The following is a 14,574-nucleotide window of genomic DNA, read 5'->3' as shown; positions in this document are numbered from 1 at the left end:
GGGCGGGGGGTGGGGATAAAAGGCCCCGGCGGCGCCGCGCGGCGCTCTGGTACCACCGCGACGCGCCGGCACGGAACTCGGCGGCGAGGTGAGTGCGGCGCGGAGCCGGCAGCGGGAGAGCGTCCCGAGCGGCGAGGGGTCGGAGGGAAGGGCGGCGGCGGAGAAGACGCCGGGTTCCCGCAGACGTGGGGGGGGGGGGTTCCGCTCTCCGGGGTGCGGCGAGGCGGCCCCGGCTGCCCGGCTTCTCACGGCGCTCCGCTCCCGCAGGTCGGTGCCGATGCGGTCTCTGCTCGCCGGGCCGGGAGGAAGCCCCCCGCCATGCCTTGGAGCCTGCGGTGGGTCGGCGGCCGGGGCGCCCAGTCGCAGAAGCAGTGCAAGAAATCGTCCTTCGCCTTCTACCAAGCGGTGCGCGACCTGCTGCCCGTCTGGTTCCTGGAGGACATGCGGACCATGGAGGTCTTCCACTGGGAGGATGGGGGCAAGGTGAGCCTCTACTCGCCTTCCGAGGCGCTGCTGTATGCCTTGGTGCACGACCACCAGCCCTATGCCCGGCACCTGCTCGCTAAGTTCCCTCAGAGCGCGCTGGCCGTGCCCAGCCAGAGCTTCAGCTGCTGCCAGGCCTCGGCCCCTCACCTGGCCATGGCCGTCCGCTACAACCGCGTCCGCATCCTCTTCCGCATCCTCAAGGCCGTGCAGGCCTTCCCGCCGGCAGAGCGGGCCGCCCACCTGGACCGCCGGGGCTGCAGCCGCGTGGAGGGTGGCAAGACGGCCCTGCACCTGGCCTGCGAGCTGGTGCGGCCTGAGTGCCTGCTGCTGCTGCTGGGGCACGGCGCATCACCCTGCCTGCCTGATGCCGTGGGGAACACCCCCCTGGACACCCTGCTGCAGCAGGTAGGCCAAGCGCCAGGGGCCAACATGCGTGCCAAGCTGCTCTGCCTCGACTGCCTCTTCCTCTTCGTGCCTCAGGACCTGCGGTTTGCCATGAAGCAACAACTGCTGGACGACCGGCAGCGGTGGCAGGACTTGCTGGGGGAGAGCCGGTTCCGCTGCCTGGTGGGCCTGGCTCCCCTGTCACTGTTTGTCGGAGCCATGCGTGTCTTGATCAGGACCATTGCACCCGAGCACTTCCCCGAGGCTCTGGACGATCTGCCTCTGCCGCACTTCCTAAAGCCATTGGACTTGAAACTGGAGAGCTAGAGGGAAGAAAGACTCGTGCTGGAAACGTCCCGGTGTGCAAAGCTGCCCCTGCGGCAGCCAAGTACCTGTTTTATTTGGAACTGTCTTTTTTAAAACAACTGTATTTGGCACTTTACAATATATTTTATTTAAAGATCCTTTTGGTGAGGTGAGGTCTGTACTGCGTTTTATAATAGCATTACACAGCCTGTACAAACGGATATGGGGGAGAATATATTTGTAAATACGTCTAAATAAAACAGCAGCAGACATGATCCAAAGTATCAATCAAGCAGCTGAAAACTCTGAAATGGCACGTGCCTGCCGACAGCACAAGGGGGGAGAATCTGCTAGTTAGGATTTCCCTGTTACATAAGCTGAGCAGTCCTGGAACAGGATGACTCCTTTTTAGCAGCTCTCCTAATACATCTTGGCAGGGATGTGGGCTTTTTTTTTTAAAGGCACAGATGAAAACTTCCTAATCTTGTACACAAAACTGAAGAGAAGACACTATTAAAACCTCCTTAAACAAGGCTGGCAGGGACATGCAGCTGAGCCAATAGTATCTTAAAACAAGCACAAATAGCAGTTGGCTTCCTTGCAGTGTTCTTTCTGTTCCTTGGGGAGACCCATGCTGAGGGCAGGAGCAGAGAAAAGCTGGCCAGAGTTGTTCCTGCCCTCACAGCCAGGACTAGAAAGCTCTCTCTTCCTGCTGCAGGGTGAAGTGCCATCGTTTCAGGGCAATGAGGAGGCTGGCATGGAGCGTGCAGGAGGGTCAACCTCTGCCCCAATGAGAGGGATTTACTTGGATGTGGCAATCTGGCAGCTTTTCATGCAGATTCCAACTCCTGGTGCCTGTCCCCTGAAAGTGGTAATGACTCTGGTTCAAATATCCCTTATGAGATGCTCCAAGGTATGTGAAATGCCCTCAAAGCTGCTTCAGATAGAAAACTCCTCTAGGGGCAAGGTCCTGCTGCAAAGCTTACGTCCCGAGTAAAGGGTGCAGCATTAAATTCTTTGCTCTGCAACCTTTACTCTGCACAATCCTGGGCAGCTGTGCTGCTTTGCTCCTGTAAAGCTGGCACTGCCCCTGCCTGCTCTATGGGAGTGAGCTGTGCTGGCTCTGCCATTTCCATGATGGAAATCTCCCCCAAGCTGCAGCACTGCCCCTATTGTTGGAAGGCAGCAGTGGAACTGTAGGGTTTTGTTTTGATGCTTCAAGTTGTAGCCATGGAGCAATTTGCCACTTGAACTATTTTAGCAATGCAGTTCCCTTCAGAATCATACAGAACTGATGCACTGAGGGCTAAGAGGCCACGTTCAAAATATTAATTTCTTTATTCATGAATTCATCTTGGTTAGAAAAAAATAAATTGTAGAATGAGGTGCTATGTTATTCTTTCTTCAGCAGAAGAGCGGTATTTCATCACTAAAAAATATCTCCATACTGCCCACACACTAAAAGATTAGCCATACCTCTGAAATTTGAGATGTAAGGAAGAAGATTGCTATTCTTAAACTGATAGCACTGAAAACGCTTCCTAGAAGAGCAAACGTTCCTTGGGAAGCCAAGAAATTCAGGCTCCACGTTGGAAAGCATATAACAGCTCTACCTATTCTCTCTTCAGCTAACGTGTTGGTGATAAAAAATACAAAACTCCAAGGAACTTATCCCTCTCTTAGCAGCTTAATGAAAAAAAAATCCATGTTGTTAAATTTTTCATTGGAGTACATTTTCTCCAGCGCTGTTGGAATAATGCTGTGGAACTCTTCCAAGACCAATGAAAAGTGCAGCAGTCAGTGCTAACTTGCACATGGAAAGTGTGTGGAGGTCAGGGAGGAGGCAGAGATGGGGGGGCTGGGAAGGTCCCACCGGCTTTCAGGTAATTCACTTTAGTAGACTAATTTACTTTAGCAAATGGAATGCGTTCCCCCCTCAATATGGTGCGATGGGTCCAAAGTCAGCTAATTGCTGTGCCCCTCCTGTTATTCTAGGACAGAAGTCAAGCCTGTCGCTGCCTTGCTGAGCCCATGCTGGGATTACTCTGCTGAAGGTCACTGACAGACCTCACCACGCGCGCCTTGCCAATGTGTCTGGTATGCTTCATCTAGCAATGTGGGCAAACCGCACCGGTGACTGCACACATCACTCACCCAGCTGGGTCCAGGCTTGCCTTCAAACAGTCACAGCTTGGAAAGAGGCTGGGGCTTCTCAGCTTTGGAAACAGAAGTCCACTGTTTGGCTGCAGAGCAAGCAATAGCAGCAACAGCTCACCTCACAGCAACTTGCCAGCACGCCTGTCCTACACCACCAGGCCCCTGACACCACTGTCAAGCTGAATAAAGCAAACTGGGGTGGTCATTTTGTCTCTGCAGATGAGCACTGCCAGTACTAGAGTCAGAGAGCTGACCACAAAGTGAGGGTAAGGAGATTCACCAGGTCCTAACACCACAAGAGCCCACAGGTAAGGACATAAGATCTTCTGTGTGACCTCACAGATTAATGAAGGCATCTTGCTCATCTGTGGGAAGTGCTTTCAAATGCATACGCAGCTATACAGAGAGCCAGTATTCTTGAAAAGCTTAGTTATAGCCAGCTCTTCTGAAAAGCCTTCTATCATGAAACAACAGGAAAGATAACAAATAATTCCCATGTGTTACACTTTAAAATAAGAACATTGCTACCCACCTTTTAGTACAAACTGATTTTATTTGCTAAGAAGGCCTGAAACAGTCTGATTCTGAAAGAAAGGGGAAGAAGCAGTGCATTACTTTTGCTTTTTTCCTCTTTGCAATCAACACCTCTCTGCAGCTCCTTTAAATATTTCGGGAGTCACAACATTTGGCCTGCCCAGCACCTGCCAAAGGAGCTCAAGCCTATTTTGATTGTGCGCAGCTCGGTTAAAAGGTGGATTTAGGATCTTCAACAGTCTTCTTTTACCCAAAATATTAAGAACTTAAACTGATGAGAACACAAAACTGGGCAGCTTACTGTAAAGGGTGTTTTTAAAACTACGTAACATCTGCCTGAATGCAACTCCCTGATGTATTTTTCTGGCATAAAAGCAGGATCGTACCATAGGCTGGTAGGAGTGCTGCCAGACGCAGGCACCTTCCACTCAGCAGAAGATGCAGGTGTTACACACCTGAAAATAACTCCCCTCATGAAGATGCACAGTAATGGAATATTACGCTCCAAATCCGCTTAACACAGCACAATGAGAACCCACTGCAAATAGATAGCATTTCAGAGAGAAAGAGGGCTGTTAATGAACAGGCTCCTCCGTGTGGACAACTTCTGCGAACTGAACCAGACAGGCATCAAGTTGAGAACACGAAGCTGAGCACAGACAGCTGCAGGCAGAGGCCGTGGCTATGGCAGAGCTGTAGTTAGACTGCTTTGAAATGAAGCTGAAAGTAGGAAGCACAAAGATCCAGTACAAAGGCATGTAAAGACAGCGACAAGAAGTGGGACGTGGTGCCAGGTTTGTTTCCTAATCTCTGTTTGTCCCGTGTCTACCATTCAAGTTGTACGGGTTTTTGACTTGCAATGTAACAGATCTATTGACATCAGCAGATTATTGGGCATTGCATCAGCCATCTTCAGATCAATGCCCCTAACAAGACAAACAAGGCACCCAAGCCTTGTGCTTAATATTTAAACTGTAAATCCTTGCAGACCAACTTTCCTAACACCTTTGTGGCAGTACTTCCATCACTTGCTGGTGCCAGAAGCTCTCTGAGGTTGATGACTGATAAAGTGGTCACTCCTCCACCTGTGCATGTGAAAAAGAAACTGCCAATTCCTTGCTCAGACCACATATATCCATCACGTACTGTCAAATGCAAGAATCACATCTATAATTTTGCAAGGCTGCAGCTTGCACTGGTTTATTCCTGCTCCTTCCATCAAGCAGGTATGCATACATGAACAGCACGAGAATGGAAGGAGCAGACCTCTCTTGCAAAACACATTTCATCATTCACAGCAGGAAAAAGAAATACAACAGTTTGCAAACAAGGAAACAAAAAAGCACACACTCAAAAAAAAAAAAAAAAAAAAAAACAACCACCCAAAACAACAGAGATTGTTCACTGCTACAAAAAGAAGTTCAACTGGGATAAAAAAGGTTTCTTCTCCTCTCATTGGCCTCTGAAAGGACTGATAGCTCTTTGCTACCAGTTGATAAATAGAAAGATCACATAAATCAACAACGCAAATCTTCAGGAGCCTCAGATGATGACAAACTGGTCACATTTACAGATCATTGCTGAGGTCTGTGGGTTTTGATCCCTATATACAAGTCCAATACAGTCTTAGATGAGCTCTCCCCTTCAGGAGAAGCATTTAGCCCCAAAATTCAGGCCTGATGCAACTCACCCTGACTCATGGTGAAATACCTACATAGCTGGGACATGAGGCAGGACCATGGACCCATCTGCCATTCCCTATGTTCCCTATTCAGGGCCAACACGAGGGCAGAAAGCTCCACAGATCCCAGCAGGGAGGTGAGCAGGGAACCAGGCCAGCCAAGCTTTCCCTTAGGCTCCTCTGCTAAAAGCAATGGAAGGAGGCCAAAGGAAGAGAGAGAGGCCATCACTTCTAGGCAGAAAGCACTTGGCTGCACATCTCTGCCAGGACAGGCAGCAGCCTTCCAGCTCTGGAGAGAACATCAGGGAACCGCTGGGCTCTGATTCAGCCTCAGCACCACAGCTCAACTTCTGCAGCCCAATGGCTCCAATGACAAAGTGCCCATCTGCCCATCTCTTCTTTCACACCAGCAACTAGGCAGCATCTTCAGACTCTGGTTCAATTTGGAAGACTGAGTATGCCCATGTTCTCTCCGTTCACACAGCTTCCCTGTCCATGACTGCCCCTCTGCCCCTCCGTTCCAGCCATGGTAGTAATTACTGTTTTGATGTAGGGTGTTCTTTTGTCATCCTGCTGTTAATTCTTTTAATGGTGCAAGTTACAGTAAACATGTTAGAGCATTCCACATTTCTATTTTTAATGCAGTGTCAAATGTTCAAAGCAGAATTTTAGAACAAAGCCTAAAATTTTAAGTAATTTCTAACTCACTGTAATCGAGTCCCTTGAGCAGCCGAGTTCTGAACGTCCTTCCCTACAAAACTATCTGCTAGTGGTCCAATGCTTTCTCACACTCCTGTAACAAGGAAAGCTATAAGTTAGTGACTCAAAGTGAAAGGCAGAGGGATGCAGAAGCTCAAACTTATTTCAGTTTGTTGTTAATGACCACACAGGCAAGACTACAGTCAACAGCAGGCTGACAAAACAGTCTTGAGCTGAGTGAGGGAGGTGACTTAAGTGGCTGCTTGTCCTAGGGCTGGGAAGCCACCGCATCTGCAAGGAGACAGGACAGACACAAATATTTTCAGGCTTGCCCAGCAGGAGGGATGCTAGGACCTTAGGGACCACAGAGCTAAGGAAATGCACTGACAACACCACAGGGCTTCACTTGACAGTGAATAAGATGGATGGGTAGACCTCTGCCAGTGACAGCTGCAGCAAACACCTGGCCCCAGCAGTGTGACAAGAACCATCAGTGAACTCCAATGCTGGAGAGGGAAACATGCTAACAGAAAAAGAGCAGCATGCTGTCAAGTTTGTCGTCTTCAGATGCCCAAGGTTTGACTCAGCAGCAGCACTGGGGATGTGGTTACACCAAGAACGCCTGGGCAGAAAAACACCTTCTGAGACAGACGTGAGGTAAGAAGTTGCTGGGAGACAAGACCAGTGAGTCAGTTGCTGATTCACTCATTGGATAGAATATTTCAAGGACAAAACCTCAGTGCTGTTTGTGCATGTATTGCTCAGGTTGTCTCCCCTATGGAGAAGTCGAGAAGTGGCTGTCCTGTTGGAGCTCTGTACAGCCAGGCAAACCACGGGGCCAAGCACCACAACATCTGTGCTGTGAGGACCTGAGGCCTTCATCTTTTGGTACCACGCAGTATCAGCTATGCTTTGGTACCACACAGCTATCAGCCATCACATCTCCTCCCCTACCAGTTTACTGAGTACACAAAACAGTTGCAATCCCAGCTCCTCAGATAGAGCTTTTTCCTCAAGTGATGTCAGCAAATGCTGTTTATCACCAGAGGTCTCTGGCTCAAGAATCACCCTGCGGTGGCTGGTAATCTTCAAGCTGCACACAGCAAGCTGGCAGTCTCATTCTTGTCCTGCAACAGTCTGGTCTATGCTGTCCCTGCAAACAACATTTTTGCTTGTACAAGTCAGAGAGCTGTCAGGCAAACATCTTTTCCTATTGCCCAGCTAAGCCTACGGGGGCAGAAAAGAGTCACAATTCTCTGCGCTCTGTTCTAACAGCAAGACAAAGTTCCAGTTCTTTCTACTTCTGCTGAATGATGGGAGGTGAAGAAAGGAGGAGCAAATTCCTTTGTTGCCCTGACATCGAGGGAGTGCCAGGCAAAAGGAAGGAGTAATGCAGAACTTGGCTCTGCCCATCTCCGACTCATGGGAAAAGTGTTGCTTAGAGAATGCTCCGCTTTCTAGGGGATGCTAAGCAGCACTGAACATTCACTTCGGGAGGTGACAGAACCCAGCTGGTAGTCTGGATCTGCGTGCATTCACCTTTTCAGCATTTACAATTCATGCATGGAGAAGTAGTACTGCACTGTGCCAAAGCTTGGGTATTGAGCTGCAAGGCGATTCAGAAGTCTTTTGTTCCAGAACCGAAAGAACTCCTTCCTGCCCACTGCTTGGCATTTGATGCTTTAGAAACTGGTTGCTCAGATACCAAACAAATCTTGTGCAGGCTCCCTGTTAAAACAAAAGCAGAGAAACGTATGTAACCATATCCCTGCTTTAGACTGTGACCTTACCAAGTTCCATTTGTTACTTTAGGCCACAATGGAGCTTCACTCAAGACACAAACCTGACACTGATGCAGTGACTCAGTAGGAGACACCCTTTGCAATGGGACACACACTGAACCTTCACTCTTACAATGGGATGTTATAAGCACCACAAGTATCTCTGATGGCCCAGGCATTAACTATAGCGTGGCAGAGAGACATGTGCCCTACCTTTGTTAGCTGGTCTCTGTGAAGAGACAAGCCCACTTAGCTATCTGAGCCAATGGCTTTTAGTTTGGCTAGTGGGCTGTGCTGTGAGAGCAAGACTTGAGCCCAGAACCTACAGAGAACCCATATCCTTTCAAAACATTAAGCTCTAACATGATGACTGTGGCATTTTTGGCTGCCTTCCTAGTTTCCTAATCTCTGCAACGGGAAAACACTGCTTTGTTGCTCACTCTTTGTTGCACACTGTAGAATGTACTTGTCCTGACTGTCGTGCTGTCCTCGAGCATACACCTTTGCTGTAAAATGCAAGCTTGACACTCAGCTGAACTTCTGGTTAATGAGTCACATCACCCTGCTCACCAACCAGGTTTATGCCTTTCTGAGTAGTGTTTGGAAACCACTCCTGAGGACAGGAAGTCTGTCAGCAGCAAACCTTCAACTTCTACTTTCTGTTTGCATGCCCTCTCTCTTCACCTGACTATAGGTAAAGACAAATTTTTGCTTCAGAGAGCGCTGCTGCCCAAAGGAGACATGGAGAATGATGCGATGGCTCACTTTGGTGCAAAACAGAAAATAAAAAATAAAGGGTAACATGACATAGCTCAGGCCTGATGAAAACAAAAGCTGATGCTAGACATGAGCATCCACTTGTGGAAGGCTAACGTCTGGGAAGAAAGATTATAGAAGCCAGCACCTAGAGCCTGCCAAAATGACATCAATGTGAGACATGCATATTCTGCACCTTCAAAGGCTCTTTCTGCTAAGGGCACTTCCATCTACCAACAGAACAAAAAGGCACAAATACTTAGAAAGGAAAACAAAATGACACTATTTATATAGAAAAAGAAAACAACAACAGTCAAGCAAAACAAGAAAAGATTCAGTGGCTTAATGGGTGTTCTCACCCCTTGATATCCTTATGAGGATTGTTTCTTCCCTTTATCCAGTGCTAAATGACTCACACAATGGAACTGCCACCATTTCCTATCAAAGACAGTAGCAGAGCCTAAATAGCAGGCCTATTACGAGGACATATTTCCTGCCATTAAGATTCTTCTTTGCTCACTCTTCTTCTGTAGGCCAGAATTATTCTCTTCAGCATCCCCTGAAACCATCACATCCCTACCCCAAGTGGCATCCATGTCAAAACTTTGAGTCACTGCCAAGAAGAAACACTTGGTACCTGGCTCTCACTTCAAACAAAGTAGATGCATTTATTTTGCAAACTCTCCTGCCTGGGATGGTTTCCAAAAGCATCCTTTGTCTGGCTGAACACAAGCAGAGCTGCCTCTAAAGATATCATATGGTGATATTACCTTAGATTTTACTAATAATGTTCCAAAAGCCATATTCATGTCCATTGTAGTGAGAGCTGTCCCTATAGATTTATATAAGGCAAAATATGAAAGACAAGTGTTCCAACATTCCCTACTTGTCTGGCTGTGTTTAGGCCCTAATAAGAACTGGTCCTAATAGATATGACAGCAGAACTCAGGGACGGAACAAAGCAGAGCTTTTTAAGAGGAAACTGAACTCATCTTGTTCCGTATGCTCTGAAAACCTCATCTGAAAAGACATGGGCTCTCTCGCTCATTAAAAAAAAAAAAAACAACCAAAAACACACTTCACTTCCCATTTTAAAAGTTCACTATTAAGATCAGGTTTACGATGCTACCATATTGTAAACAGCCAACACTGGTGAAAAGTGCTGCAAAGGACTACGGACAACGGTGTATCAGATCATGGTTGGACTAGATGATCTTGTAGGTCCTTTCCAACTTTGTGATTCTATGATCAGAAGTATCACAAAACTGTATTGGCTTTTACTTCCATTTACACAATAAGCAGAGCTTGAGGAGGAGCAGCTCTGCTGCCTCCTTGAACCTTAACTCTTGGTGTAGAGCAATTAAAATAACAAGATGGGAAGGGAAGGCCACAAACAAAACACTCAGAACAGCCTCTACAGAGTCCTGTGTTCTCCTCCAAGCACTGTTTTGTATGGGCACCATGTAATCATGCAGTTATACATGGAGGATGGGAGAAAGCACCCTGTACCGGGAAAGAATGGGATGAAAAGAAGTCAGCAGGTTTTAAGAGCAACAGGATTCCGCTCTCCAATTTATCTGTTCTCAACACAGACAAACATTTCAGGTTTCTATTGTTGTTCTTTAGAATGAACACCTCATGCTGACAGTACATTGTTAAGCAGCTAATTAGAACTGAAGCCTGAGATCTTCCCTACACAAGTACCTCTGGCATCAATGTTAATATTTAAGAAGGTTGGCATTATTATTACAGTAATTGTAAAGTGAATTAACAGTGGTAAACCTGTTATTTCAAAGCATTTCACCAATCACTTCCAGTGCTCTCCCTAACTTAAAGTATTTGACTTCCACTACAGCACAGTGGAACTTGGTGCAGATCTGCTGGTTCATGTTCCTTACCCCAATTTGGAGTGCTGGGCACAGCTCATGGAGGGAACAGACTACACAGCCCATCTGTTGAGGCAGAGCACAGATTTTGCAGGACAAGTGTGGGAGCTGAGCAAATAAAATCTCCGTCATTCTAGCACTCACTCTACTTTGCACTTCCAGTGATCAGCTGGCTGCTCTGTCCCCTCTGACAAGCAGGGATTGTGGGGTTCCTTGCTGGCAGCTGCATTCCACCCCCTGCAGCACAAATGAATTCATTCTTTTTCAGACATGCCCCGGCTTCTTCCCCAGACGCCTGCAGCAGGCAGCCTGCTGGGCACTTCCCTGGAGATTCCCTCCAAGTCTTTTAATTTTTCTGATTGTGCTCTAATTAGCTTGACTTTTCATCTGACCCAGGTGAGCTTTGCTAAATTTACCCAGCACATGGCTAGGCAAAATACAGCATTGTAACAACCTCAGATAGGAATCATCCGCTGTGTATTCTTACTTCGTGCTTTACAGACGTAACATCTCTACCATTTCACCATTCCAATACAACATAACAATAATGCACATGTTCCTCCTGGAAGAGGCTCACTGTATTGATTGGGTCCCAGGTCTACAACACCAAACCAAAGTCAACTTGTGGAAAATCAAGACGGTAAATACAGGGTGTTGATGAATTTCTGTAGACATCTTTTAGCATGAAGTCTTCAAGCACAAGCGTTGTAAACTGAAGACTTTTTCCTTTTGCTGTATCTGCTGTAAGAGAATCTCAGCTAAGGTCATGAAAGATGTATTAGAAAAAAAATCACTGATTAATTCTATATTGGATAGAAACAGTGAATAATATCTGAAAGATTAATCCATCTTCATCTGGCACTGTTCAGACGTGCACTATTTGGTGCCTCTGTCAGGCTACGAAACTCAGCACGTTTTAGTCATTTCTGAAGGCCAAAAATAGGGCATTTTTTAATCTGGGGGAACTTATAACACTACAAAATATCAAAATCATTAGCTACTTATTTAGATATTTATTATCATTAATGTCAGCTTTTAGAAAACTTATATTTGATTTCTAAGTTCACATTTCATTGGAATATAAAGTTTCTCAAACAGATCTTTACTACCTGTACAGTTTTCCCCCCACCAGCATCAAGTAGGATTTTAATGGCTAGTGTAACAGCTTTAATAGATGTACTGAAACAGCCTTTCAGTCAGACAACATCAAAGACCAAGCAAATCATAACAGTGATTTCACCTAGCTTCCACTGTGCCACGGTCTGCAACTGAACCCCAAACCTCTCTATCTTCATTTTGAGTGATGAGAAAGCCACAGTTATTTCTGTGATAAACCTAGATATCACCATTCAGCAATGTAGGGAGATTATTTAATTTATTTAGATATGTTAATTGTTATCAGTAGAGCTCTGGCTACAGTAATTCACAGAAGATAATGACTGCAACTCAACTTTCACTTTCCACTAATTAAAATCCAGTCCTCTAGATTACAAGTTTGCTTCTGTTCTGGGAGAGTGCCATGGTTATTTCTAATTGGAGTAACTTAGTATCAACCAACCAGGGTGATCTACTTAGTTTGGCAAGGGATAGCTCTCTTTGCTGATACTTGGTGCCATAATACATGCCAAGTTTTACTTTCAGGAAGGCTATAAGGGGAATAAAACCTGCACCTCACATTCTATACTTTAATTAAGTGTCTTTAATTAAGATCTTATCTCTTTACTCATGAAGGCAGGAATAGGATATGGATAGGCTGGTTACTGGAAAAACTAAGGACCAGAGATTTTTCACCAAAGTAATTAGTAGACCTGCATATCTTCACAGATTATTTATACTTCTGTAATGGCTAATTAAAAAGGCAAACCCACAGGCATTCAGGCAACTGAGCTGCAGGCCTTTACATTCATAACATAATTTACTGAAAATCTATCCAGGACTCCAATAGAAACAACCAGCTCACTCATTAAGGGAGCATTTGTGAGGAAAGTGAAAAGATAAGCCAGAATGCCGTGCTAGTCTGAAATAAGCCACGGGTGCCTTTGAGACACCTGAGCACTCAGCTGTCGGGAAAGGAGAGTCAGAGCTGTGATCTCCTGATAGTCACACGTCTGGGAGGAAGTGGGTTTCTTGTACATTGCACCAAAGATGCTCTTTGCAGAGGTGTAAACACTTATTCCAAATTCTCTGCTCCTGTATAAATAAACCTATTTTTAAATGATGACATAAAGTCATAATTAAATATTATTATCATTTTCTTAGCAGTAACAGCGTTTCCTAACAACTGTATTATCTCACTTAAGCAATTAAAGCATTGTGACAATTTTAAGTGAAAAACTTGCTTTGCACCATTTAACATTATTTCATTCTACTTTTTATTGCTGCAACACAGAAAAACCAGTGTTATTTATGTATCTACATGGGTGTTTCACACCAACTCACCTTGGGTATCTGAACTTCCGTAAGTGCTGACATAAGGATCACTGCTCTATAACAGAACAGGCTGATGCTGTAAAGAAGGCTAGAATTTCCCTGCAGGAACCAACAGAAGCAGATTAACCAGTTTGTCAAGATAAAAGCTATGGTAATTAGTAAATACACGGCCATCAGAATTTGAACAGGATTCTTATAGCTGGAAGCAGGCATCAGCATCAGAATTGTCATTAAGTATGACTACACCTTCTTGTGAGAAGCTACACAGGTCTGGGCTCTGTCAGAAAACAGCTCTCCTGTGTGGGAAATGAAGCCAGGGGAGCTTTATATGTCTCAGAAGCGGTTACAGTTAAAGGCCAGAATGACAGGAAGCCTTCAGGTAAGCTCTGATATTGTAGAATGCAAAGAAGGGTATGGTTACAGTATCAGGTACAATCACCTGTTTTCTTCTTGAGAATTTTTTACCATTTTATCCTGGGTAATAGTAGGATAGAGGTTTCATAAGCATGTCTTTCTTCAGCAGCAAGACAACTTCCAGACAAACAGAACTCTTTGTGAACCATACGACAGATGAGTCTTACCACAGTACTTTATTTCTTAAAAATCTAGTTTATTGCACTTGTCTCAAAGCACAAACAAAACAAAAAAACTAAATACAGAAAAAAAGGGAAAAAATATATCCTAGTTTTAATAAAGCTACCCTAAAAAGTAGTCTGAAAAGAGCTCTTGACACCAATTTAATATTAATGACCATAGCAAGATACGGTATTATACAGTAAACAAATAACTAGCAAGCTCAAACCATTACTAAGATGACTCTGAATAACGTAATAGAAAAGTGTCACTATTAGGTAATGCCATTGTACTTAAGCACCTGGAGCTTGGCAAGGTGCAGAGAAGTACTTATATTTCTGCTCCAAAGTGGCTGACACAGGAGCTGCCAAAATATACTTTTAAGGTAAATTTCAGCATCTTTGGGGTCCTCAAGATACCAAGCTGTGCTTGCAGAAAACAGACTGGGTTACTTCATGAATCAATCCATTACAATCCACTGCCAGACTGGCTAAAAAGCAAAAACAAAAACAAAAACAACCTTCTGGAGTAATCACCATGTATAGATATAATGAGGCAAACATCTCATTTGTAAAAGGGAAATAAATCCTTCTTCCCTGTAAGACTGAAAGATCAGACTGAGACCTCACAGCCAGTATCAGAAGTGGTACTAAAAAAAAAAACCAACACAACGTGACATAACTTGGTTCTCTCTCCACAGATGTACATTCTCACCTTGCACCACGTTTGTTCCAAGTTTAGTGCAGTACATGCATGACCTATTCTGAAAAAGAACAGAGGTTAAAAAGAAAACATCCTTCTCCATATGTGCTAAGTTCTCAAAACAGAAACATCCCCACAATTTAACACCCGGCCTTTTTCTGAAGCTGGCTCATTTACAGTATTGGTTAGCAGCTGCTTA

General features: G+C 45.3%; 1 protein-coding gene across 1 annotated transcript; it reads left to right on the top strand.

Moving 5' to 3' along the window:
* Positions 1-318: 318 nt before the first annotated feature.
* Positions 319-1,197, top strand: ANKRD9 (ankyrin repeat domain 9; the record flags this gene model as incomplete). Its single annotated transcript, XM_079537641.1, has 1 exon — positions 319-1,197. One exon carries the CDS (start codon positions 319-321, stop codon positions 1,195-1,197), a length of 879 nt encoding a protein of 292 aa, XP_079393767.1.
* Positions 1,198-14,574: the final 13,377 nt, after the last annotated feature.

The sequence above is a fragment of the Tetrao urogallus genome (genome assembly GCF_951394365.1).
Source record: "Tetrao urogallus genome assembly, chromosome: 6".
Classification (NCBI taxonomy): Eukaryota; Metazoa; Chordata; class Aves; order Galliformes; family Phasianidae; genus Tetrao; species Tetrao urogallus.
This window is presented reverse-complemented; position numbering and strand designations above follow the sequence as displayed.